The 25,185-nt window shown below is 60.7% G+C and overlaps 1 protein-coding gene across 3 annotated transcripts; it reads right to left on the minus strand.

The window, feature by feature from the left end:
- Positions 1-3,184: 3,184 nt before the first annotated feature.
- GGA1 (golgi associated, gamma adaptin ear containing, ARF binding protein 1) lies at positions 3,185-22,835 on the minus strand. Of its 3 annotated transcripts, none has more exons than XM_047786329.1 (17): positions 22,493-22,835; positions 18,709-18,793; positions 17,048-17,123; positions 15,991-16,089; positions 14,990-15,113; positions 14,526-14,626; positions 13,725-13,805; positions 12,632-12,772; positions 12,462-12,543; positions 11,274-11,381; positions 10,437-10,589; positions 6,799-6,863; positions 6,209-6,375; positions 5,569-5,762; positions 4,584-4,753; positions 4,238-4,348; positions 3,185-4,146 (listed from the first exon to the last, which is right to left on the minus strand). In XM_047786329.1, the coding sequence occupies exons 1-17, from the start codon at positions 22,533-22,535 to the stop codon at positions 4,036-4,038; spliced, it is 1,911 nt and encodes a 636-aa protein (XP_047642285.1). In that variant the 5' UTR covers positions 22,536-22,835; the 3' UTR covers positions 3,185-4,035. The 3 variants fall into 3 exon arrangements, with proteins under 3 accessions (XP_047642285.1, XP_047642286.1, XP_047642287.1); XM_047786330.1 differs by lacking the exon at positions 22,493-22,835 and adding an exon at positions 22,314-22,432; XM_047786331.1 differs by lacking the exon at positions 22,493-22,835 and adding an exon at positions 19,020-19,104.
- Between the last annotated feature and the right edge of the window lie 2,350 nt (positions 22,836-25,185).

A 25,185-nucleotide genomic window follows, 5' to 3' on the forward strand; every position in this document is an offset into this window, starting at 1 on the left:
TCTTCCTCCAGCCTGCAAAGTCAGGAATGGGAAAACCCTAGAGCCTCATTCCTGCCTCAATTGCCCCCCCCCCACATGTGTCCTGCCCCCTGGGGACAATGACTTATCATCACGTACTTTTGCACATTCTGCAGTGAGGTGGTATCTGTAGTTTTATAGGTGAGCAGATCCAGACCCCTGGCAGGTCCCTGGTCCGCCGAGGGGGCCGAGGCTCAGTTAGAAAGCAGATCTGACTGGCTCCAAAGCCCCATGTGCTCTCCTGCTGGGCCAGATGGCGCTGCCTGGAGACTCCAGAAATGCGCAGCCCTGCCCCCCAGCCCCGCCTTAATCCCCGGGGCTGCTTCTGGGGCCCAGAGGCTTTAGTAGATTGCAAAAACCTGTGACAGTCTGGGAAACGTCTGCTGGTGGAGCTCCAGCAGGATGTGGGCAGGGAGGCCAGTGGGCGGCACTGAGGTGGCGGCAGCAGGGGTCAGCTGTGGGGCCGCAGGACCCAGCGAGAACATCCCATTTTAGTGACTTGACAGGTCATTTGTGGCCGTTACCGGTGCTGCCCTCCACGTGGAGGCTTCTGCCCAGAGCAGCTAGGCCTGTGGTGTGGTTTCTGGGGCTCTGAAAACTCCCTTGCCTCCTCTTCAAGCCAAAAGGACTTGCCAGGAAACCCCGGGTGGGGCGGAGGCACAGGACTCCACCAGCACCCTGACCGCCCTGGAGAGTGCCCTTAACCTGGGTCCCACAGGGCAGCGGCTGATGGGGGCTGGGCAGGGTGGGCTCCGAACTGGGGGACAATGTGCTGTTTGAGGGGCCCCTCATAGGACTTGGGCCCTACTGTGCACCCTCAGGCACTTTGTAAGCTCCCTGAGCCCCAGTTCCCGCTGTCACGGGGCAGCTGAAGGGAGAGGGGCACGCTGCTGGCTGAGCACAGTGCCCGGCCTAGGGCTGGCTCCCCTCTCGTCTGCCTTGCTGGCCTGTGCCCCTGCGAGGGGGGCCTGCAGAGAATCCCTGGGCGCTGGGACATCAGGGAAGGCCAGCGGTGGCTTCTGTTTCTCTTGGCTGCTGTGAACAGATGAGCAGTGTGCTGTGGTTGCTATTTAAAAAAAAAAAAAAAAAAGCAGCTGCTGCCTCTAGCCGCACAAATAGAAGTGGAAGTGTGGCCTCAAGCCTGGGAAGTCCCAGCGCTCCTGGGGTGGGAGCTCTGAGGACGGGGCTGTGCCTGGCACGGGAGCTCCTCCAGACGCGCCTACAGGATGGACAGACAAGAACAGAGAAAGTGGGTGGGTCTGAAAGACAGAGGGGATCTCCCTGCCCCTGGGACATCCTGGGTCACCCCAAGCCGACAGCCTGGGAGACCCTTTGGCCCCAGGACTCTTCAGAAGGCCTCGGAGGGGCCTGACAGCTGTATCCCTACCCCCTTTCAAACAAGGAACCTAAAGGCCAGAAAAGGAAGCACCTTGTTCAGAGTCACACAGCCAGCCAGGGACCCCGCGGGAAGAGGCCCAGGCTCCAGCTGGCAGTCACACCAGCCCTCCCACGGCCAGTAGACTGCATGCCCAAGAGGGTGTTTCTGAGACCGCAGGGAGAATGTTACAGCAAATAGGGTTTTGTTTCATGTAAACGAAGAACCTTCCTTTGGAGTTCCTGTTGTGGCTGAGTGGGTTAAGAACCAGACTAGTATCCACAAGGATGCAGGTTCAATCTCTGGCCTTGCTCAGTGAGTTAATGATCCGGCATTGCTGTGAGCTGAGATGTAGGTCACAGATGAGGCTCGGATCTGGTGTTGCTGTGGCTGTGCTGTAGGCTGGCAGCTGTAGCTCCGATTCTACCCCTAGCTTGGGAACTTCCATATGCTGCAAGTGCAGTAGTTAAAAAAAAAAAGCAAAACTAAACGAAGACGCTTCCTTTGGAGTTCCCTGGTGACTTAGCAGGTTAAGGATCTTGCGTTGTCACCGCTGTGGCACAGGTTCCATCCCACACTGTGGGTGTGGCCCAAATAAAGGAAGACCCTTCCAACCAGAGATTATCTTTTGAAGACATCACAAGTGTTTAGGCAGAGTCTTGCGGGGGGGGGGGGGGGCAGCAGGAAGGAGGCCAGGGGGCTGAGATATCAGAGCATCTGGAGGCCATGATAAGGGACGGGAGTCACACCGTGGGGACCTGAGGGGGGTCCCACTGGAAAGGCCGCTCAGAGGCCTGCTCCCTCTCCTGCACCCTGGGCAGCACGGCCCTCGTGGAGCTCTCACCCTGAGCTTCCAGAACCGGCCTGGCACAGAGCAGGGCCCTCGCTTGGTAAATGTTCAAGAGCGCACAGGCCAGGCAGCTGGGTGTGTTGGGCTCTGGGAAACCCGGAGGGCTGGGCTGGTCTCCAGCCTCCTCAACAGCATCTACACAAAGGGGTCAGCGGCCAAGTGCACACTGGGAAACACTGGGTTAAGACAAAGTGAAACTGGCCTCTTAAATGCACAACTTCCACCATCTCCGAGGACCGGCCAACCAAGACTTCTGTGAGCAGGAACCCTCCCCGGTAGAGGGCAGGGGCCCTGGACAGCCGGCCCCACATCCCAGGGCGAGCCCCCAGACTAACCAACTCTTGGCTCTGCTCGGCGCTGGGTGGCTCCCTCAGCTGCCAGCCTCTAAGCCATTCCCCAGGCCTGGACCCCAGCCTCCCGGTTAGAGTTAGAGAGACACCGATAACCCCGGGACGGGCGTGCTGCAGCTGGAGAGGCAGGAGCCCCCTAGGAGGGTCCCTGGGCCTCTCCAGAAACAAGCTGCCCTTGGCACCTTGCTTCCTGGTCTCTGGAGAAAGGGAGAAGCTGAGGCATGGGCTAGGGGTGGTGCTGCACTGCAGTTGTGTTTTGAGGGCTGAGTGTAGCAAGAGGAAGTGGCGAGTGGCCGGGGGCCTCCCCGTCAGCGTCTACAGCAGCTGGGGCTCCTGGCAGGCCCCCGCGGCCACTCGGTTCCAGCTGGGATGGCTCTGGGCCATTATAAGCCTGGGTCCTCTCTGGTGACTCAGCAGTGGCCACAAGGCCCTGAGCAGGGCCTCTTCCGGTGCAGGGACCAGGAGCGGTGAGGAGAGGAACCGTGGGCTAATCTCCAGGGAGAGGCAGGTCTGCAGGGCAGCCCCAGGGACCTCCCACGCCTGGACCCCGCCCAGCTCCCTCTGCCTCAGAAGGGCCACGAGAGCAGCTGGTCCAGGAAAAAGGACGTTTTATTTCCATAAATACTCCTGCCCTCACTCGCACACTGACCCCACTTCTGCCCATGGACAGCTGGACGGACAGAGACCAATGAATGACACTCGCTGGGAACTCCAGGGCAGGACCTCCCCTGACCAGGAGCCCGGAAGTCCCTGGCTGGGGCACCCACCTCTGGCATGACCCGTGGGCCAGCACAGTCCCCCGGGGAGGCCTGACAGCAAAGAGGCCAGGCGAGTGGAGTGAGATCCCCAGGAGGAGTGGGGGACCAGTGGGGCTCTCCCCACGGTGCCCCCTGAGATGGTGACCACGGGGCCACCCAGCAAGAAAAGCAAAGAGAGTCAAAACCACACACCGAGAGTGCAAAGAGCTGGGGGTGCAGGTGTCACCCCCCCAGTCACCCGCTTCCTACAGAGGAGGCCTGAGCTGGTCCCGGCGCCAGCATAGCCCCGAGTTATGGCTGGGCCTTCCCATAAGGCATAAGAGACAGGCGGGACGACCCCTCCCCAGGCTGAGGGCGGCGCTGGGCCTGAGGGCCTGGCCTTGCCCAACAGCCATGCTTCTCCCCACGACCCCAAGTCCTTCTGGGGCCGTGCAGCCCCTTCCCGCTCCAGGCGCCCACCCGGATGCGGGTCCCCAGTGCAAACCCAGGCCCAGCCTCCTGCTGGGTTTGGCGCAGCAGGGGAGGGGGCAAGAGACGAGGGGGCCGCAGGGGTGAGGGGAGAAGCACCAGACCCAGGGGTATGTGGCCCTGGGAACCGAAGGTGTCCTAGGCCACCGCCGGCTCCCACCCAGGCTCCAGGGTGGCCGGTCCCACTGCCCCTCCTCTCCCCAGCCCCTCTCTGTTCTAGAGGCTCCCCCAGGTCTCTGGTGGGGGGAACTGGTCCACGTCCCCCATCTCGTTGTAGGTCTGGTCGCCCATGGTGAACAGGAGCTTGTAGCGGAGGCGAACCTTCTCCTGAGGCAGAGGTGGTGAAGGCAGAGGGTCAGAGGGGGAGAGGGGCTGCCCCCACCCCACGGGGGCGCCCTGTCACAGCCGGGCCCCTCACCTTCTGCGGGTTGGCCAGGAGCAGGACCTGGGTGATGGCTGAGGGGTGGACGATGGGGTTAAAGGCCGGTAGCTCTGTGCCCGAGGGCGGCTGCAGCTTCACTTTCATGACCTGCGGTCAGAAGCACAGGACGCGGCGCAGCTAGCCCCGGATTCTCGTCCCAGTCCCTGGAGAGTGAGGCTCAGCCTCTGGCCAGCGCCTCCTCTGGGGACCCTGTCCTTGGGTCCCCTTCAACCCCAACTCCCCAAGAAGAGAGAGAGACAGGCCCTACCCCCAGCCCTGGAGAGTGGGCTTCCCATCCAGCCCAAGTCACCCTGCCCTGAGGAGGGAGGTGTGCCCATGTCACCTTGGGGACAGCTGACTGGAAAACGATGTTGCGGATGGGGTGGGGGGCGGTGCTCAGCATGGAAACCACCACCACCAGCACGTCGGAGCGCCCGGGCAGCGGGTCTCGGGCGAAGTGGAAGAGGACCCGGAAGCCATGCTGGTCGTACACGGTCACTGGCAAGATGCTGCCTGGAGAGGGGGGGGGGGAGGGGGAGGGGGCGTTGGGCGGGGGGTGCCTCCGACACCAGGCACTCGCTGCTCTGCTGGGAATGAATGAGCGTCCCCAGACCCAGGCTCTTGCCTCGACCCTGGGTGGCAGAGCGGTCAGGGGTGTAGACAGGCCCAGACTGGCAGATGAACTTCTGGTGTGACAGTGGGAACTGAGTCCCAGCTGGGCTCCCCCGGGGCCGTGCGGCTGCTTCCTGGTGAAGGGTGGTGTGCGAGCCGCAGTCACACACTCACTGTGTGACCCTGGTACAATCACACTGCTGCTTGGAGCCTAAAATCCTCCATACTGTTAAGATAGTGGCACTACCACTCAGGTCCTGGGGACCTTACCAAGGCTGTGACACCCTCGGTCACAGGGAGCCCACAAGACAGACGGTGCCAAGAAGACTCGCCCGTCTTCACCTGTCTGCTGATGACCTTGGCCGGGACCCTACTGCTCCGGGGCAGGAGCAGCTCAGGCCTGGACCTGGCTCTGTATCCTAGTCTGGTTTTGTGATCCTGGGGAGATTCCCAAACGCTGCTGTGCCCGGGCCCCGCCTTCCTGGGGGCCACGTGTAAGAAGCCCTCTTGCCTGGGTAACCCTGGGGTTGAGGACAGTTTTGTGACACTCCAGGACAGATGAGGAAACCGAGTCCTGGAAAAGGGAAGGGTCTTGCCCACAGGCCCTGCTGAGTTGGGCAGGTGACCTTCCCACCTGCTCCCCCAGATGGAGCTCCTGGCAGGACGTGGAGGCGGGTATACCCAGCCTGTACCCACTGTGCCCCCACCCTACTCACTGGGTTTGATGGACTCCAGAGGCACAGTGACATTGGCCAGCGACAGCTCCGTCGGTGTGGGCTGTTGTGGAGGCCCAGGGGGCTCGGGGGACACGGTGTGGAGAAGGCTGGTGGCACCGGAGCTGAGCGAGCTGCAGCTGCTTTTATTCTGCAAGTCCCGGAGCGTGAGCCGGGGGGCTGGCTGCTGCTTCTCCCTTATCGGGGGCAGTGCATTGAGAGGTGACTCTTCGGTGGCCAAGAGATCAGGGGTACAGGCAAGGCAGGGCTTCCTGGCTGTCCCTGACTGCTGGCTCAGTTGCACCCCCACCCTTCCAGCCTCGGTCTCTTCACCTTGGAAGGGGCAGCTCTTGCTTCCCCCAACCCCATCCACCTGGGCTCAGTGCCCTCAGGGGCAGCCCCTGGGCCTTCAGTCTTGCTCAGCTGCCAGCAGGCCTAGGGGAGGGCACAGGAGTGGGGCACAGGTCCCCCTGCTCCCCTTGGACGGGCCTTGCACCTGCTGCAGTCTCTGCTGTGGTGCTCAAGCCCAGGGCAGTGCTTGGCACACGGTGGTGCTCTGGCAGCACTGCTCGTGGGAACAGACTGGCACCGGGCCTCTCCTGGCTGGGCGTAGGGCAGGGTCTGGGCCAGGGCGTGCCCTTACCACCGCACTTGCTGGGACTCAGGGGGCAGTGACTGTTGCAGGAGCGTCTTCCCCAGGAGGTCCAGGTCATCCAGACCACTGCTCGTGGGCAGGGACGTCCGCGTGGGGGGCTGACTCTCCGTGCTGGGGGCTGGAGTCGGGGCCGGGGGTTCAGTGCCATCGGATGACTGTCAGGCATACAAAGGAGGCAGGTGGGTGGGGCTGCGCTGAAAGGGCGTCGGGGTCACCCGCTGCTGCTCCGAGGTCCTTCCCCCTCCCGGCAGGGGACATCCGGGGAAGCAGCAGCAGGGATGCGGACAGTCTTCCTGCTGGCCTTGGTCCAGGGTTCTACTCTAGAAACCATCCCATTCCAGGAACCCCGGTCACCCTCAAAAGAAAAGGAACCAGGAGCCCCTGTTTCAACCGAGGGAAACCCCAGGCTGAGACCTGCAGGGAGATGCGCAGGAGAGGAGAGGCCGGCCCGCCTTCCTCCATCCCAGGCGGGGAGCCTCCGCCCCCGGCCACCCCTGCCCTCCTGCCCACCTGTCCCTTCATTGCCCCCCTCAGGCTGCCTGTACCAGCCGCGCTCCCCGGGGACAGGCCCCTCCTACCTGGAAGCTGTTCCACCCGGCACCATCCAAGCTGGGGCCCGAGGCGGGTGTGGGGTCACTCAGGCCTGCGGGCAATCAAGACAGAAGTGAAGGAGCTGGATTCGTGGGAAGAGGCAAGAGCTGGGGCACTATGCGCTGGGTCAGGGTCCCCGGCTTCTGGCTCCCCCTGAACCCCCTCCGCTGAGAGGCTTAGCTCAAAGGGGAAGCCCCCTCCCCCTCAGACGGAACTAGCAACGGAGCAGAAGTAGAAACCCAAGACCCAAGAGCCTATCCTCTGGGTTCAAACACGCTTCCTCTCTTGAAGCTCAACTCCTGAGGTCAGGACTTTCGCCTTCGCTCAGCTGCTGGCAGCCAGGAGCCGGGAGTCGGGGAGGGGAAGAGGGAGTGGGAGACACCAACTGAGGTCCCTAAACCTCACAGATCCATGCGGGCAAGGGTCAGCACCACCCATCCAACAACTGACTAGAGGGCCACCTGCTGAGTGTCAGGAGGGTGAGGCGGTCCAGGGAACAGGGCCATAGGTCCAGGCCTGGCCCAGGAGCTGAGCAACCCCAGTGGCCCTGAGTCTACCACTCACGCCACCTCTCAAGGCCCTGTCTGCCCTGGCACATGCCAACAAGTCTGGCTGACTGCTGCAAAGGAGGGCTGCGGCCCCTCTGGAAGGGCCTGCAATTGCCTGCTGATCAGTGGAGGGCAGTAGGTCCCCAGCCGGTCTGACCTCCGCCTGCCCAGAAGCACACCCCTAGCCAAGTTCACCCTGCTTTCTTTTGGCAGGGAGTGGAGGTGGGGGTGCACCCACGGCACACAGAGGTTCCCAGGCTAGGGGTAGAATTGGAGCTGTAGTCACTGGTCAATACACAGCCATAGCAACGCCAGATGCAAGCCACATCTGTGACCTACACCACAGCTCACAGCAACACCGGAGCCTTAACCCACTGAGCGAGGCCAGGGATAGAACCTGGATCTCATGGACACTAGTCGGGCTCGTTACCGCTGAGACACAAAGGAACTTCCCAGTTTTTAATTTTTTTTAATGGCCGCACCTGCAGCACACAGAAGTTCCCGGGGCCAGGGGTTGAACTGGAGATGCAGCTGAGGCTGATGCCACAGCCATGGCAACACTGGATCCGAGCCGCATCTGCGATCTATGCTGCAGCTTGTGGCAACGCTGGATCCCTAACCCACTGAGTGAGGCCAGGGATGGGACCTGCATCCTCACAGAGGCAATGTCGAGTCTTTACCCCAGTGAGCCCCAACGGGAACTCCCACCCTGGGTTTTAAAGAGAAGCCAAGTTATCCCATTTGTAGCAAAGCCTGAAGAAGTGAGGGCCAGCCTGCAGTGCTACCTGACAGGCAAAGGTGACATGTTCTCTGGACAGGCCGGAGACCAGGGACAACAACAGTGGAACCTGCTCACAGCCCCCACACTTGTGCTGGCGCTTCGGATGTGGGTCTCAGTCCTCACACACCTTCCAAGGTGGGTGTGGGGTTCTAGGCCTGCTTTAGGGAGGGGGAGAGGGACGCTCCGAGGGGTTGAGGAACCCGCCCGGGTCACATAACTGCCAAGTGGCAGAGACGGGACTTGGACAGAGCATGGCGGACTAGCGCCGTTCACACACAGCTCTGCCACTTAGCCGTGTGGCCCTGGGCTGGCGACCACCTTCCGGTGCCTTGTGTGTAAGGCGGAGACAACAGTAGCACCGACACCAGAGGACTGTGTGACTAAGAAGAAATCAGACGGATCAGACCGAGTGCAGGACTGGGGCGAACACCTCTCCACAGACAGGAAGTGTGCTGACCCCACCCCCGCCCCTCACCCTTCCTGCCCGGGAGGCGTTTAGGACAAGCCCCTCTTGTGGTCCCCAGGCTTCCTCTGCTCCCCGAGTTGGGGAGCTAGGCGGCTGCTGGCCCGCCACTTCTGGTTCTGGTTCCCACATTTTCTCTGCCTTTGAGTAGCAACCAGAGGAAGCTGGAGGCTCAGGGCTCCGCTCGTGCAACTCAGGGGCAGGAAGTGCAATGCACAGAGCGCAGCTCACGGGAAGGCGGCTTCGCCACAGCCACTTGCTGGGGGCTGGGCCACACACCCCCGCTGCCGGGCCAGGTAGCTGCCGCCTGGTGCTGGCTCTGCTGTGGAGGACCAGCCAGTGTGGGCTTTCTTGTCCCTGGCCTGTCTTTACTTCTCTGTCCAAAGGGGCCAGGGATCTTTCTCCGAGTCACCCTGGCTCTGAATGAAAAGGGGGCAGGTGGGTGGGGCTCCTAGGCATGTCTGTGGACATGCTGTGGTCAGAGCCTCCTCGGTGCGGTGCTGGCTGAACGGCCCACAGAGGGGACCTCCATCGGGTCCAGTGTCCCCCTGGTTTCTTGCTTCTCAATCCAATTCCTCACTTCCTTTTCCTGACTGATGAGCTGGATCAGAGCAGCCAAGAGGCTCCGAATCTGAGCACTTCGCCGCCAACCTGGTGCTGCTCTGAGTGCCAAGGCCTCAGCCTTTCTAAGCCTTGCTCCCGCATCTCCTGTGCGCAGTGGAGAGCGGGCTCAGCTACAACAGCATTTAGGGAGGCACATACCGGCCACCTGCTGGGACCTCAGCAAACTGTCGCTTCTCGGAGTCTGTCAGGTTTGACTTTCCTCTTGGAACTAACTCAGGAGAAGACAGCTGGATTCAGCTTCTAAGTTAGTTTCCCAACATATCTTTTTTTGGTCTTTTTAGGGCTGCACCTGTGGCAATATGGAGGTTCCCAGGCTAGGGGTCTAATCAGAGCTGTAGCTGCCAGCCTACACCACAGCCACAGCAACACGGGATCCGAGCCGCATCTGTGACCCACACCATAGCTCTTGGCAACACTGGATCCTCAAACCACTGAGCGAGGCCAGGGATCAAACCCACCACCTCATGGATGCCAGTCGGGTTCATTAACCGCTGAGCCACAACTGGAACTCCCCAACATATCTTTTGAGGCTCCTTTGCCAGAGCCCCTCCACTCCCTTTTCTTTTAATTTTTACAGCTCCAGGGCCACTGTGTGGAGGCTGCTCCACGCTCTCCTGCTCTGGCTCTCAGATGGGGCTGCTGCACCTGAAAGCTGGAAATCTGAACACTGCCTGGCTGGCTGGGTGCCCTCTGCTTCTTCCCCGGGCATGACCCCATTCCCCTGCGGGGCTCTGAGGTCCTGACCTGCCCAGTGACTGCAGGCTGGGCCTGGACCAGCTCGGGTCACAGAGCACCTTTGTGCTCTGGCACCGGCTGCTCTGGAGGCTCCAGGGCTGCGGAGCCCAGAACTCTCTCCCTCTTCCTCTCAGTGGCAGGAAGTCACTGACGTCTGCCTGGGGTAGCTCCCCAAGCGATTCAAGGCTCCAACCTGCTGCAGGGAAATCCCTCCATTTTCCCTCAGGCCGCAGGAGCCTAGGCTTGGCTGGTTTATCAACCTCCCCCTCTGACTGCAGGGCCTGGCACCAGCTCCTTCCCTCCCGAGCCTCAGCTTCGGCAGCTGCGAAATGGGCCCAACGCCCAGCCCCCACGCTGCAGGGGACTCACAGGCGGAGAGGGGACACGCTGACCTGACCCCCCACCGAAAGTACCTTGTGTGCTGTGGGCATAACCCCCCGCCACCCCCTGAGCCGAGCCCGGACCCTTCCTCACCCAGAGACATGAGCTCGTCGTCAAGCAGGGAAACGGAGGAGCTGGGCTGCTCGGGGCTGGCCTGCTCGCCAGGGCGGGTGGGCATGGCTGGGTAGGTGGTGCCCGCTGGAGGGAGATCCAGGCCCGAAAGGTCCAGCAGGGCCGAGGTGCTCCCTGAGGTGGGAAAGGAGAGTCGGCCCTGGGTGGAGGACCCTCTGAGTCCCTGGGGACTGGGGCGGTAAGCTCTCCCCTCCGGGGCCACCCGCCCCTGCCCCTGACCGCTCGCCAGGCCCTTTCTCTAGCACACGGCGGCCCCTCTGTGCAGAACAAATCCCCTTCTTCTCTCTCGCTTGGCTGAGTGCCTCCCATCCTTTAAGGCGGCTCTTAGGCTCTGCTGTTTGAGCGGTGCCCCACCCCCGCCTCCCCCACACAGGGCCAACTCCAGCCTCCTGGGGCGGGCGGGGGCAGGGGGTGGGGGGGATGCCCAGGCGGTCACTCTACCCTGTGGGAGCCGAGCCTGTAACATTTATGCATCAAAGCCTCCCTGCCCACTTTTAATAACTAAACTAAGCCTGAGGGGTGTCATCTTGCCCCGCACACTGACTGCCGGACGTGTCAAATGAAGGAAAGGCCTTCCTTTTTCTGCCCGTCCTTGGCTCCCTCCCTGTCCATCCTGCATCCAGACTTGCTGCCCCCACAGCTGCAGGCCTGGCGCAGACACCACCCCAGCCTCAGCAGGCCCCCCATCTTAAGGGGTCAGGGTCACGGCCACCAACTCTGAACTAGTACTCCACCCTGGACCCTGTGTCCCTGGCTGGTGTGCCCCCCACGCCCCCAGCTCTCCTGCCACCTGCTCACCCGGGATGGAGGCGGGTGTGGCATCACCGTTGACCTCTTCACCCCGCACCAGCTGCTTGTACAGGTTGATCACTTGGGTGAGGTTGTCGTTGGCTTGCAGGATCTCGGCTGCAACGGGCAGGAGGGGAGAGACCAGGCTGAAGGAAGGTGGGGGCCCCTGGGCGGGGGGGATCACCCCACATCCACCCAGGCCTCAGGGGAAAGGGCGGGGCTGGGGGGCAACCCGTCTCGTCTCCTCAGCCTCAGGCCCTCCGAGACCTGCCCTCGCCCAGTCTCTTTCACACTGGCCCCTGCCGGGCCCTGAGCACGTGGCCCGGCCTCCAGGCCTCCAGGCCGGCTTTGCTGTCTGAGGCATCCTGCTCTCTGCACATCTGCGCTCCTTCCCTCCTCAGGTTTTTACCTAGTCATCTCAGGGGGCCCTCTCTGACCCCCATACCCTCAGGGGGCCTCTCTAACCCCCAGCCCCACACCCCCGTCCCTCCCGTTTGTTTTTCTCCACGGCTCTTGCCCCTCCTGACAAACTGCCCCGGCGCTCGCCTCAGCCTTACCGCTGTCTCCTCATCAGGCTGCAGGCTCTGTGAGGATACGGCTCTGCTGATTTCCATCTCTGCCACACCCTCCACCCCCCCCACACCCGAGCCTAGAGCTGCCTGGCGAACGAGGCCCTCACCCCGAAACCTCCTTGGAGGTCAGGGCTTAGAGGGATCTGAGCAGCCAGCCTCTTGGGTGGGGACCAGCTACCTGGCACGTGGGAGGCACTCAGGGAACTTCTGCTGAGTGGGGCTGAGATGGTACCTGGACCGCTGCCCGAGAGGCCCAGCTGATGTGGTGGCACAGAACAGGGACGAGACCCCGAGGAGTGGCCCTGGCAGAAGCGCCAGGGCCCAGCTCTGGAAGCGCTCAGGCCCGTGGGCTTCGCTTTGGGCTTCCAGCTCACCCTTACCAGGGAGGCGTGGCTGGTCCACCTGGGCTCTGCCACCATCCTGCTCTGTGACCTGGACGGGTCACTTCCCTCCCCAGCTGCAGCTTACGGGCAGCCAGTGAGCTGCCTGCAGAGAGGCTTGGCCCTGGGGGTCTCTCAACCATGTCAGCCCCTGATCTCTGCTGCTTCCTTCCTTCAAGTGGAGTTCAAGGTTACTGCTGGAGAAGGGAGCCCCCTGGTGGTGGCTCCTTCCAACGGCGGCTCACCCAGGGCCTCGTCATTGTCCTCGGTGTCGCTGGCCAGTCTGAAGAGCGTGGGCCGCATGCGCTCACAGCGCTGGTACAGCTCCTGGGGGCAGCAGGGTGGGCAGGTCAGGGCTGGCGGGGGGCCTGCGGCGGGCGGGGGCTGGGCAGGGGCTGGGCGGGGGCGGGCGCACCTTCATGAGGTCCTCGCTGCTCCGGGCTGCGGCACCGCCCTGGCTGTGGTTCATGACCATCTCCGTCAGCAGCTTCACGTTGTTGTTCACCTCCTCGATGGCGCTCACCCGCTTCGAGATCTTCTCCATCCGCTTCTGGTCCTGGGGAGGCGTCGGCAAATGGCCGGAGAGAGCCTGCGTCAGGTCTGGCCCCGAGCCAGGCACAGCGCCCTCACCAGCGGGAGGGTGTCTGCGGGGTGTGGGATTGGCTTCTGCCAGGAGCCTCTCGGGCCCAGGACAGGGCCCTCTGGTCGCGTCCTGTCCTCCTGCCAACGCTGCCTGGACCCAGGCCTCTGCACCAGCCCATCAGAAACTCCGGGCTGGAGTTCCTGTTGTGGCTCAGGAGTTATGAACTTGACTAGCATCCAGGAGGACGCGGGTTCAGTCCCTGGCCCCGCTCAGTGGGTTAAGGCTTCAGCGTTGCCGTGAGCTGGGGTGTAGGTCGCAGACTTGGCTCAGATCCTGCATTGCTGTGGCTGTAGTGTAGGCCGGTGGCTATGGCTCCAATTAGACCCCTAGCCTGGGAACTTCCACATGCCATGGGTATGGCCCTAAGAAGACAAAAAGGAAAAAAAGAATCTCCAGGGCTGGCTCTGGAATCTGGGTTTCCAACACTCTGGCCAGGTGACTGGGGTGGCCCAGGACTAGCCCTACACCTGCGGTTTACACAACCCTTGCCCTTGTCCCTTGAAAGGGTGTTCCTGCACTTATAAGCTAAACATAGATTATTCTCTCTCTCTCTCCACGCACGCTTTATACTTTAAATATAGAAAGACCTAATTTCCTTCTAACTTTTACAGAGGAGGGAGTCAGCTTCAGAGAAGCCAGGGCAGGTCAGCTCGGCTGCTGGGAAATTCTTCCTGCCATACACTGACCCTGGCTCTGCCCAATGCCCCCCCCACCTCCCCCAACTCGGTCAGCCAGCTCTGCTGTCGCCACCCTCTGGCCGGGCCAGGCGGGGTTCCTCACGTGCACGTGCACACACAAGTGCTTTTGCTGGTCTGGCTCACCACCCCACCCGGCAGCCTCCCTGCTCTCTGGGCTCTGCCATCACCTCCTGCACCATCTCCTTGATGAGTTTGTTGGCCGCTCGGAGGTCCTCGGGGTGGGAGCTCTTCAGCAGGCGGGCCAGCATCTGTGGACACAGAGGAACGTGGCTGAGACGGCGGTCCCCAGGCCTGGGGCTGTGCTGGCTCTGCTTGCTCGTGGTGGGACCTACATTACTTAAGCCCTCTGTGGGATGGCAAGGCTCCACTGACACCTTGCGGGGTGGCCGTAGCACAAGGGACACATGGCACCTCAGGGCTCCCCCCAGCGCCAGGCAGAAATAAGTTCTCCACAAATGGTGCCCAATGTCACCGCTAGAGAATTTTCCCTGAAAGACAAACAGGAAACTCAACAGCCGTTACTCTCTGGGACCAGACCAGACAGAGAGGGGCTTTGCCTTTTTTTTTTCTTTTCTTTTCTCGGCTGCACCCGCAGCATGCAAATGGTCCCAGGCCAGGGAGGGAACCCCTGCCTCGGCAGTGACCCGAGATGCTGCAGTGATAACACCAGATCCTTAACCTGCCAAGCCATCAGGAACCGGGGAGGAGCTTTTGCTTTTTATCTTATCTCCGGTGCTGTTTACTTTCTTGCCCCAGAGCACATGCTTCCTTAACAAAAAACTAATAAAATTCCTGTTGAAAGGGTCACAGACACGAAAACAGGTAAGCTCCGGATCAACCTAGGAAACAACCCAAACTGACCCCGGGGCCACTGCGTTTCCGGAGTCCTCAGCAGGCGCCTCTGCTCCAGGGGCCAGAAGCCACTGACGCTGGCCTGCCGTGGGCCCGGGTCCCTCTCTGGCCCTCACCTTGGATTTCTCCTCGTCCTCAAAGATCACATTCTTGGGCCGCGGTGGAGGAAGGGGAAGGGCGGCGTCATCCGGAAGCTTGGGGTCGGCCTTCACGATCCCTGCAGCAGACGGTGGTGGGGACACGGTCACAGGGGCTGGGCCAGGGGACATGCTGGCCCTTGAGTGTGGGCAGGAGGGGCAGTCAGTCCTGAACTACCATGTCCAATAGCGTGTGGATGGCGTTTGGGAACCTACAGGCTGAGGCCACTCCGCGGGGGCCGCTCCCTGAGAGGAGGCTGAATCAAACCCACCTCCTCCACCCGAGCTAGCTTGGGGCAGAGCCGAGAGAGGCCCTGCCGGCTTGTTCTGGAGACGTTAAAGGGCAGACCCGTGACCTTGCTGCCAGGAGGCCCTGGAGCTGCCGGAGGCCGGCTCTGCTCCGGGAGGAGGGAGGCGCTCACGCCGGCGCCCTGGCACCTCACCCTGCTTCTTCAGCATCTGGTAGGCCTCTGCGATCTTCACCTCCTCGGGGAGGCCGACCGTCCAGCTGTAGAGGAGCTCCAGGATCTTGTTCTTCACCTTCTCCGACGTCCGCGAGCCCAGGTACTTCGGGGACCAAAGGGAGGAGAGGCCTCTGCCACTGCCCGGCTGCAGTCCCTGCAGCCCCAGTCCCGGCTGCCTCCCCAGGGCTCACAGTCCACCCGACCAGCCGGGCCCACTCCCAGCCCCCCACCTGTTAACTGGGGGTGGCGGCAGCGTGCTGAGGATGCAGAGCTGACACAGGGAAGGCGCAGAGCCCAGTGCCTGCTCACGGCCTGTGACCCCTGGGAACAGGAGCCACCAGGCTCCGGGCTGACCAGGGAGGGAGCAGGCGTGGAGCTGCTCGGCCCGGCCTGTTCTGTCTCCCAGCCGCAAACGAGGCCAAGGGAACTGGCCCTCGCATGAGGCGCCTCCTGAGAGGTGCTGCCAGGTCACTGAGCTGCTCTGGGCGAGGCAGGGGTCTGGGCAAGGCTGGGTGGGGCGGGGGGTGTCTCACCCCAGGGCCCGTGGGAGGGCTCCTCAGGCCCAGCCCCAGGTGCAGCCCAGCAGCAGGCCCTGTCACTCAGGTTTGGGACCTCTGCACCCCAGGCCCCCCTTGCGAGGTGGGGACAGGGAAACCCTCTGCTAGAGGCCCAGGCGGGGCGCGTGGCCAGGTCTGCAGGGAGAGATCTCAGAGGCCGCGCAGCCCGTGCTGGGGAAGCCGCACAGCGCTCCCGCCATGGCTCCCAAGTGCCGAGCAGCTCCTGAGCCGACCGGCCGCCCGTCAGCCTGGGAGCGCTCTTCCTGGAAACCCAGCTCCCCGGACTCACCTGCAGGAAGGGGGCCATAAGAAAGGGTCTGCATTCGGGGGTCAATCACTGCCCCCAGGCCGATCTGGGGATCCTGGACCCTCAAACCCCCAGCCCCCTGACGGCGCAGTCTCCACGCACACTGGAGCACCCACCTTGGGAGACACGACCTTGATGAGCTCGTTGAGGAAGCGGAACTTGCCCACCTCATCGTGGAACCTCTTGCCACAGCTCTTCATGCATGTTTCCAGCACCTGCAGGGAGGGCGGGGACCCCCGGGGAGGGTCAGAGGAGGCAGGGGCCCAGGGACCGGCGCTGAGAATGGGGAGGGTGACTCGTGAGAAAAAGAAGATTCTGAGGCGCAGAGGCCCCCAAGTCTGGTCACCATCCCCTGGGAGATGGGGCTGGGCCACACCGAGAGCCCAGCGATGCCCAACTCGCAGCACAGGCTCAGTCCCTCCGCAGCTTGGCCCCGTCTGAGGACCACCTGTAAATTACTTGCTTACTATTTTCCTTGGAGGATTTTTTGAAAAGTAAATACATACCATCTACCTCAGCCTTTCCTAAGCTATACATAGTGAAATCAGAGAACTAATATATGTTTGAGGGAAAAAACCCCAAACCCTAGTGTCTTAAAACAAATACATGACTATTACAAGGGAAGCTGCTGCTCCACCACCATCTAAAATCAGCTGTGCTGTATGGTCAGTTGCTCTGTGACCCACGCTTGGGGACCACACGCTGTACAGCCCGCTCTGCTACAGGCTCAGCTGACACCTCTGGTCCAAGCCAACTGTCACCCCACGGGGAAGGACAGTGTTGTCCTGTGTCTGGAGGCCATCGATGGCCTGGCCCGGCCCCACGATGCCCCTGGGGAGTTCTATAAGCCCGCGGAGGCCTAGACGCAGACACCATGGGGGTTCTGGTCAGCAAGTCTGGGGCAGGGGCGCTGATTCAGCCTCCTGAAGGTCTGATGCACAGCTGGACCGGAAGACTGAGGCGCTTCCTCCCTGCAAGAGGCCTAATCGTGCAGGTCTGGGGTAGGCGGCCAGCCCATGGGCTCACTGGGTGCCACGGGACCCTCAGGGGTTGGCCATCCTGGCACAACTCCCATGGGCTCTAAAGAAGGGCTTGATGGGACGCTCCCCCACCCAAACCTCAGCCTTGGCCTCCCCCGGTGGCATCCACATGGTCAGGGGACAGATGGCTTACCGTCAGGGCCTGGATCGCTTCCCACTCCTGCGGGGACTGGATCTTGTGGGCCAACAGCCGGGTGGCAAGTGGAGGCCTGGGTAAGAGGAACAGCACAAGGCAGACTGAGCACAGAGCCCTGGGCGCGCTGGGGCAGGCCGCCACACTCCCCGCTGAAACTGCAGCCTGCAGTGGCTTCTGCAGGGCACATGCAAGGGCCCGGCTCCCTCTCCTGATTGGGGCCAGAGACTGTGGCACAACAGGGCTGGGCTGGGTGGGGAGCGCGAGCCAGGGACCTTCGAAGGGCATGAGCTCAGCCCCACGGCCGGTTTCCTGAGAGCTGTGACCCGCCGTGTCCTTGGCCTTCGGCAGAGACAAGTACAGAGGGCTGGCCTCAGCCTGCAAGGGCCTGGCCTGGGAGCAGAGCCTGACAATGTGCACAGAACATTCTGCTGGGAGAAAGCACAGTGGAGGTAGTGACACTGCCTCCCGGCTTGTAAAGGACCTGTCACCAGAACCAGTAACAGCCAGCACGGACCAAGCGCTTAGGACGTGTGAGCGCCCCACAGCCATGTTCCTGGCCAGCCTTCACAGGAGCCCCTGAGGCAGCAGCGCTGCGGCCCCCACTTTACAGCTGAAGCTCCAGTTACTTGTCCAGGAAACTCAGCTGAGAGGGGGTGGGATTTGCACCCGAGCAGCTGGACCCGGAGCACACACGTCACCATGTCCGCCCAGCCTCCCGCGTGGCGTGCGTGAGCTCGGGGGGGCCGTGGAGGGGAAGCACACCGCACCGAGCTCCCTAAGCTGCAGCACCACCTGGGAGCCTGCCAACAACGTACACCCCACACTCCCTGCTGGGTGGTCAGGTGCAAGTCTGGGCGCAGCCCCTGAAAGGCCATTTTTTGACCAGCACACTGGGTGATTCTAATGCAGATGGTTCTGGCGCTTCCTGGAGCAAAGGGCCTGCTGGCCCCTCTCAGCTGGGGGCATGCAGTTCTCTGGGAGGACAAAGCACGGGCGTGGGACAGGCAGCCCTGGGCCTGATCAAGCCCTGGTTTCTTCACCTTTAAGATGGGTGTGGCCAGGCCCACCTCAGAAGGTGGCACACAGTGGCACTGACTACAAAGTGTCCACTGCCATCACTAACTTGGGAGCACATTAAAAACGGGAACTGGGGGGGTTCCCATCGTGGCTCAGCCGTTAATGAATCCGACTAGGAACCATGAGGTTGTGGGTTCGATCCCTGGCCTCGCTCAGTGGGTTAAAGACCTGGTGCTGCTGTGAGCTGTGGTGTAGGTCGCAGATGTGGCTCGGATCTGGCGTGGCTGTGGTATAAGCTGGCAGCTGTAGCTTCTATTGGACCCTTAGCCTGGGAACCTCCATATGCTGCAGGTGCAGCCCTAAAAAACTGGGGAGTTCTCGCTGTGGCATCTCTGGAGCACCAGGACGCAGGTTTGATCCCTGGCCCAGCACAGTGGGGTTAAGGATCCAGCCCTGCAGTAGCTGCACGTAGGTCATAACTGTGGCCCAGGAACTCCATAGGCTCAGGGCAGCCAAAAAAGAAGAAAGAAAGAATGCAAAATGGGTCTCAACCCAGCCTCGTCTCCACCTGAGGTCAGGGTCTGTGTGCGCATGGCAGGGGCACGGTGGGTATGTGGGCAAAAGATGGAGAAGCCACCTACCCCTCAAAGTCCTCGTTGAGCTGCTCGCAGAAGCCGTTGATGCTGGCCCAGTTCAGCTCCTTGTTCAGAGGGTTTGTGGCTCTGTCTGGAGGAGAAGAGAGGCCAGTGAGGCCTGGAGAAGGGGTCCTCGCCCTGGCCCCGGGGCTTGGTCAGGACAGGGGAGGGCGTCTGATGGAGCGCAGGGAAAGGCCTCCCCTCTCCCTGCTCCCACGGCCCCAAGACCCAGGGCTGACGTCTGTCAGCACCCAGAGGGGCTGCTGTCTGCTAGCTTCCCCTCGCAGACTCTCCCTGAAGGGCCCACGTCTAGAGACCGTGCTCAGGGGTCGGTCCACCCCGCCGCTGTGCGCCCTCCTGACCGCACCGCCTCCGGTTCTGCTCCTGCAGCGCCCCCCGGATTCTCCTGGAATTCACTCTCAGAGGAGAGCCAGAGGTAAGGGGAAAAAGCCAGCGTTCCAACCTCAAGGAGCTTTGCAGCTGGGAAGTGGGCCAAGGGCAACTCGGTTCTCAATGAGATGTGACAGAGGGAGGCAAAGGAGCCGTGGGAACCGGGAACCAGAGTAGGGGACGCCGGTGGTGCCTGGGCCCAGGGGAGGCTGCCTGGAAGAGGCAACACAAGCACTGGAGGCAGTAATCAGGCTACGGAACACAGGCCTCCGAAGGGCTCAAGGGCCTAGGGGAGGGCCGCTCAGGCATCGCTGCCTCCCCCCAACCCCACACCTGCCCAGGGCGGCACTCTCCCCTGGCCCCTGGACCTGACCTTCATCCTGGGCCCCCGTCTGCTACAGCACCACACCCGCAGCTTGTACGCCTGGCCGTCTCCCCCAGTAAATGAGTGACTGGACGAGGGCTCAGCTGCGGGCAGGCAGGGGGAAGTTCTGGGGAATCCAAACCCAGGAACATGTAGTGGCCGGGAAAGGGCCGCCAGGAAGAGGTGGTAGACAAGGCCCGACAGTACCCCTGACCCCCAGTGTTGGTTAAACAACAATCAAGCAGGTCACATAACTTTCCCAAACCACCATGTCCTCACTTGTAAAGTTGGAGCAAAATACAGAGTGATACGGGGTGACAACATACCCCACCCAGAATAAGGAGTGGGGGCCGCCAGAGCTGGATCTGGCCTGTGGAGGTTCCTAGGGATCGAACCTGTGCCACCGCAGCGATCAGAGCCACAGCAGGGATAACACTGGATCCTTCACCTGCTGAGCCACCAGGGAACTCCACCAAGAGCCTGTCTCTAAGCATCACCCTGTCCCGCTCAGTTCTGCCCACACCTGAGGAATGAGTTGGGGTGCAGAGGGAACAGCCCAGGAGGTAGGAAGCAGAAGGATCTGTGGACTGGAGGAGGCTGGGGACTCTGCACGTGGTGCCTGCCTGTGTGGGGCCCTGTGCTGTGGCGGGAGGCCTGGAGCCCTAGGATCCCAGTGCCTGGCGGCCAATCATTCAACTCCTATTTATTCAACAAATATTCTGAGTGTGAGGCCAGGGCAGTGAACAGGACAAAATCGCCACCCTCCTGCAGCTCATGGCCCAGCAAGAGAAACGCTGACTACTCAGATAAACGATCACAGGATACTGTGTATTGTTGCAGAGTGCTATGAAGAAAAACATAGCAAGCAAGCAGGCAAGAAAGAAACAGAGAAAGAGAAGAAAGAAGGGAGGGAGGGAGGAAGGAAGAACAACAAGCAGAGCAGGGAGAAGGTACAGACAGCGTGTTCAGGAGCACGGGCTCTCAGAGGTACAGCTGAGCGGAGTTCTGAATGAGGCACTTTCCCTCTGCATACAAATCCTTCCCAGAAGCCCTGCAGAGCTCCCCAGTCCCAGGAGAAATGAAGCCCCTGCTGATCACCAGGAATAGGCCCCTCCAGCTACTCTGCCACCCAGCCCCCCAACACCGTCAGAGGCGGGGAACACCAGCCTGCAGTGAGAAAGATAAACTAGGGCTGGCTATTGCCTACCCAATGACATCCAGCTGGGGACCCTGAATCAGGAAGTCCTGTAAAGTGTCAGAGACGCAGGAGTCTGAGTGAGACAGAGAAGCTGGTTCTTGAGCCTGCTTCTGAGTCACAAGCCAGGGAGGAAGAAGTAATGGCATCATAAGACATTGTCTCTGCATCTGGTTCAGAGCGAGGGCCTCTGGGTCCAAGGAGCTCTGACCAATTTCTCTGGCCCTGGCCCCCAACTCCCAGCCCCCTTACCTCTGCCTGGTGGCGGGGGGAGCACTCTCCCCAGCAGGCAGCCGGGGAGAGCACCCAGGGAGGGAGGGGGTGTTTCACAACAGGGCGTGACTCTGCTCTGTCACCCTACAGCGACGGGAACATCATCACTTACCCACCAGAAGCTACTTTTTACCTCCAGCCACTGTGAGGGGAGAACTTATAATTTTGTGAGGGGACAAAAAAGAAAACAATCTCAGCCCCAACTGGAGTCCAGCCTCCTGCCAAACCTGTGTGCCCTGACTCCTGTCTGTTCCTCAGATCAGACCCTCTGGCCCTGCAGAAAATCCCCACTGCTGCTCAACCTGACACTGGTTTTGTATCAGCCACAGCCCAAGGCCTGCGGCGGTCAGATCTATCAACCAGGGCCCTGCCCATCCCCCCCAGTTATTGCTGCGACCTGGACACTTGTGGCATTCCAGAATAGTCTCGATGGCCGCTGAGTGCTTCCTTTCCAGGCCCTCCCCGTCCGCTAGAGACAGTGTGATTCTGGGACCAACCTCAGAACTCAACTCTGCACAAGACTGGCTTCAAAGGGGCTGATCATAACCCCCCAACACCCTGGGCAGCTCCCTGGTGTGCCTGAGGCCAGGAGGCTGAACTGAAGGTAGACCCGAGCAGAGGCTGCCCTGAGGTCCTGTGGCAGATGTGGGCCCAACAGGAAGAAAGACTTGAGAGGGAGCTGTCACCAGCCCAGGGAGAAGCAAGCCATGCTTTGAGGAGTTGTGAGAGCTGAAGAGCTTCTGTAGTGTGGGATAGGGAGGTCAGGTGGACCGTGTAGCGGCTGATACTCTGAAAGCCAGGTAGTAGGAAGAGACACAGGAGGGGATGCAGAGGCATTTGGAGGAAGCCAGGAAAGGGCTGGGAAAGGAGTCTGGTGAGGGTGCAGAAGCCAAGGGGCTGGGTTGAGGGCAGGGATAGAGACCTTGAAATGACTTCTGGAATCTGAGACCGGACTCAAACCTGTAGGGTTTAGGGGTTTCTCACTATGTGGCCAGAACTCGGGGGTTCTCATGGGTTTGTGGACCCTCCCTTCCTGGGTGGGGGAACGAGCAAATCTGAGCGGAGATGCAAGCTCAAGGAATGGATAGGAGCGAGTCACGCATGCAGCGTCAGAAAGCGGAGGATTCGGGGTTCCAGGGGAGCAGGATCCCTCCCTGTCGGGTCTGAGGTTCAGCCCCAGGGGCTGCTCGCTTGCTACCATCCCGGGCTCCTTGGAAAGACTAGGGCGTCCGTTCCGCGTTGAAGTCTGGGCCCGAGGGGGTTGGAGGCTGCTTTCTCCATCCCGGAGGTTCTGGGCACAGAGAGGGGCGCAGCTCACTCCTCCCTGGGGGTCGCTGCCCTCGGATCGGAAGGGTAGGCGGCGCCCGCTCGCACCGCCAGTCCGCGCACCTGCTGGGGTCTCTATTCAACCCAGGGTCTGAGGTACCGGCTTGGGACACCGTCCCTCCCCGGGCCGGGGGCGGGGCGTGAGGAGGGGGCGCCCCGTACCCCGCCTCCGTCGGGAAGGGGCCCGCCTAGTGCCCCTGGTTCCGGTTCCGGTCCGGCCCGCGCCCCTCCCGGACACTCACTGATTCGCGCCTCCAGAGTCTCCGGCTCCATCGCGGGCTCCATCCGCCACGGGCCCCCAGCCTCGGCACCGCCCCCCGCCCCCCGCCGCTCTCGCGGGACCTCCTCGGCACCGCCCTCGGCCGATTAAAGGGGCAACGTCCGTCCCAACGCGCGAGAGCGGAGCGTGAGCGCATTCAGCACCATAGAGACGAGAACTACTCGCCTAGAGCGTCACTTGCTCGCCCAACCCCTCCCCTAAGCGGCGACTGTTGGGGGAGGAACGGGTTGCCTGCCGGAGGAAGCAAAGGGACTCGGGGCTGAGAGCTGCACCATGGAAACCCCGCGGGACGCTCTAACTCGTTTCGCGTCACGAAGACGCTTGTGACCGCTTCCGGCCGAACGTTCCACCGCCATCTTTTTGAGGGGCTCTTAGGTCACTTCCGGAACCCTGAGCGGGTATTTCCGCTTAGATGTAAACATGGCGGGGCCTTAAAAGGGCAACGACTTACTTGGGCCGTTAAAGTTTATTGAGTGTTTACAGTTGTCCAAGCATCGTTTTAAGTACTTTTTTTTCCCCTTGGCTGCGTCCAAGGCATGTGGAAATTCCCAGGCCAGGTATTGAACCTGCGGCACAGCAGTGACAACAGGGGATCCTTAGCCGGCTAAGCCACCAGGGAACTCCTTTGAGGACTTTTATACATTTTTCTATTTACTCCTCACAACAAACCAATGAACCGGATCGTTTGAGGTCACACAGGTGGCAAAGCCCGAACCCCGTGCTATCTCCTGCATTCATTCTGAGATCATTTCATGCACCCCGCAGTTTCCAGGCCCTGGGGCACGTCACGAGCTCACCTGGGTCCGTTGCCTTCCGTCGCCCCCTGGCGGCCTGCCGGAGAACTGACCCGTGGTGTGCTCGGGAGCCTCCCTGTCTCCTGGAGGGTTAAAGGGAATCTGGCGAATCCGGTTCTGCTCAGCCGTTGCCTTGGCAAGCGACCTCGATTCACCTTGCAGAACCGAGGTGACCTCATCAGGGAGTTTGAGAGGCATGTGCTTGGGTCAGTTTTTCCCCTAAACTCAACTATTCAGCAAACCGAGATGCTTTTCCCAACTCTCCCCCACAAACCATTAAAATTATACAGGAAAGTGATATGTATGTTTATTGCATTCCTCAATAAAAGCTGTAACATAATATGTACTTAGAGCTCTTTTCGTTTGTTTCTTTTATTACTGTGACATGAATTATTACAGAAATAATACATTTACCGCATTGATTTAAGGGCACATTCAGTCTGTCCAGGGTCACGTTTTAAAGAGAGCATAGATTTGACCAGGGTTCAAATTCTGACCTCGCTGCTTTCCAAACTGTATGCCCTAGGACAAGTCACTTAGCCTCCCTGGATCTCAAGACTTCCCATCTGAATCATTCTTGTTAGAATTCAGTGAACCAGTGTTTGCTAAGTGAATCCCCCCAACACAGGCTCCCCACCCACTGTCTCGGCTGAACTTTTCTCCTTAGCACCTGTCTCCACTGATTATTTCTTTTCTTCATCGTGTCTTTTGTCTTTTGCCCCCACTGGAAGGTAAGCTCTGTGAGGACAAGGAATTTCATCTATTTGGTTCATCGATGTATCCTCAAGGCTTGAAAGAATAACTGGCACATAAGTGTTCAATCAACACGCATTGAGGTGTTTCCTGCCGGCTCAGTGGGTTAAGGATTCGGGGTTGTCCCTGTTTTGGCTCCGTTTGCAGCTGTGGCGCAGGTTGGCTCCCTGGCCCAGGAACTACAGCATGCCATGGGTGCGGCCAAAAAAAAAAAAAAAATCATGCATTGAATGCATGAATGAGTTGAAACTATTATTCATAAGCTTTACGGTGGAGGGATGCAGGAATGTGCCCATTGTTGCACAGCAAATGGGGAGCGGGGGAGCCAGGTCATACATTTGATGACGGCTCTAGGCTTGCCTCATTGAGTCCTGGAGAGCAGGGTTGGTGACGAGTCAGGAAAGTGGCTATGCAGGTAAGGCCTGGCCCAGACTGGGGCTCAGGGTACAAGGTTTGGAAGGAGGAACTTGAGAAGGGGGATGAAGGCGAGGATGGTTGAAGGAAAGACCAAGAGAGCAAACAGGAAACTCAGAAATTGGGCTCTTCGGGGTTTTTTTGTTTGTTTGTTTTTGTCTTTTTGTCTTTTCTAGGGCTGCACCCAAGGCATATGGAGGTTCCCAGGATAGGGGTCTAATTGGAGCTGTAGCCGCTGGCCTACACCAGAGCCACAGCAACGCGGGATCTGAGCCACATCTGTGAACTACACCACAGCTCACGGCAACACTGGATCGTTAACCCACTGAGTGAGGCCAGGGATTGAACCCGAAACCTCAGGGTTCCTAGTCAGATCCATTAACCACTGAGCCAGGACAGGAACTCCAGAAATTGGGCTCTTTGACGGCTGTTCCTGTTTCCACCACGAGTTCCTCTGAGTGACTCAGGGAACCCCTAGGAGGGGCTGGGGATGGGCAGGTAACGCTGAGCTGTCCTTGAAGCAGCTCCCACTGACCTCCAAGGATGAATGCCCCAGGCCCACCCCAGGGAAACCCCTCCAACACTGGAGATGCTGGTGAGGATGGGCCGGGGAGGAGGAAAGAGGAGAGATACGCATGTGAAGGGCAACTGATCCTTTCTCAGGGGGCTTGTGGGGGGTTCAGGGAATAAGTTG

Source organism: Phacochoerus africanus, chromosome 7, assembly GCF_016906955.1.
Source record: "Phacochoerus africanus isolate WHEZ1 chromosome 7, ROS_Pafr_v1, whole genome shotgun sequence".
In the NCBI taxonomy this organism is placed as follows: Eukaryota; Metazoa; Chordata; class Mammalia; order Artiodactyla; family Suidae; genus Phacochoerus; species Phacochoerus africanus.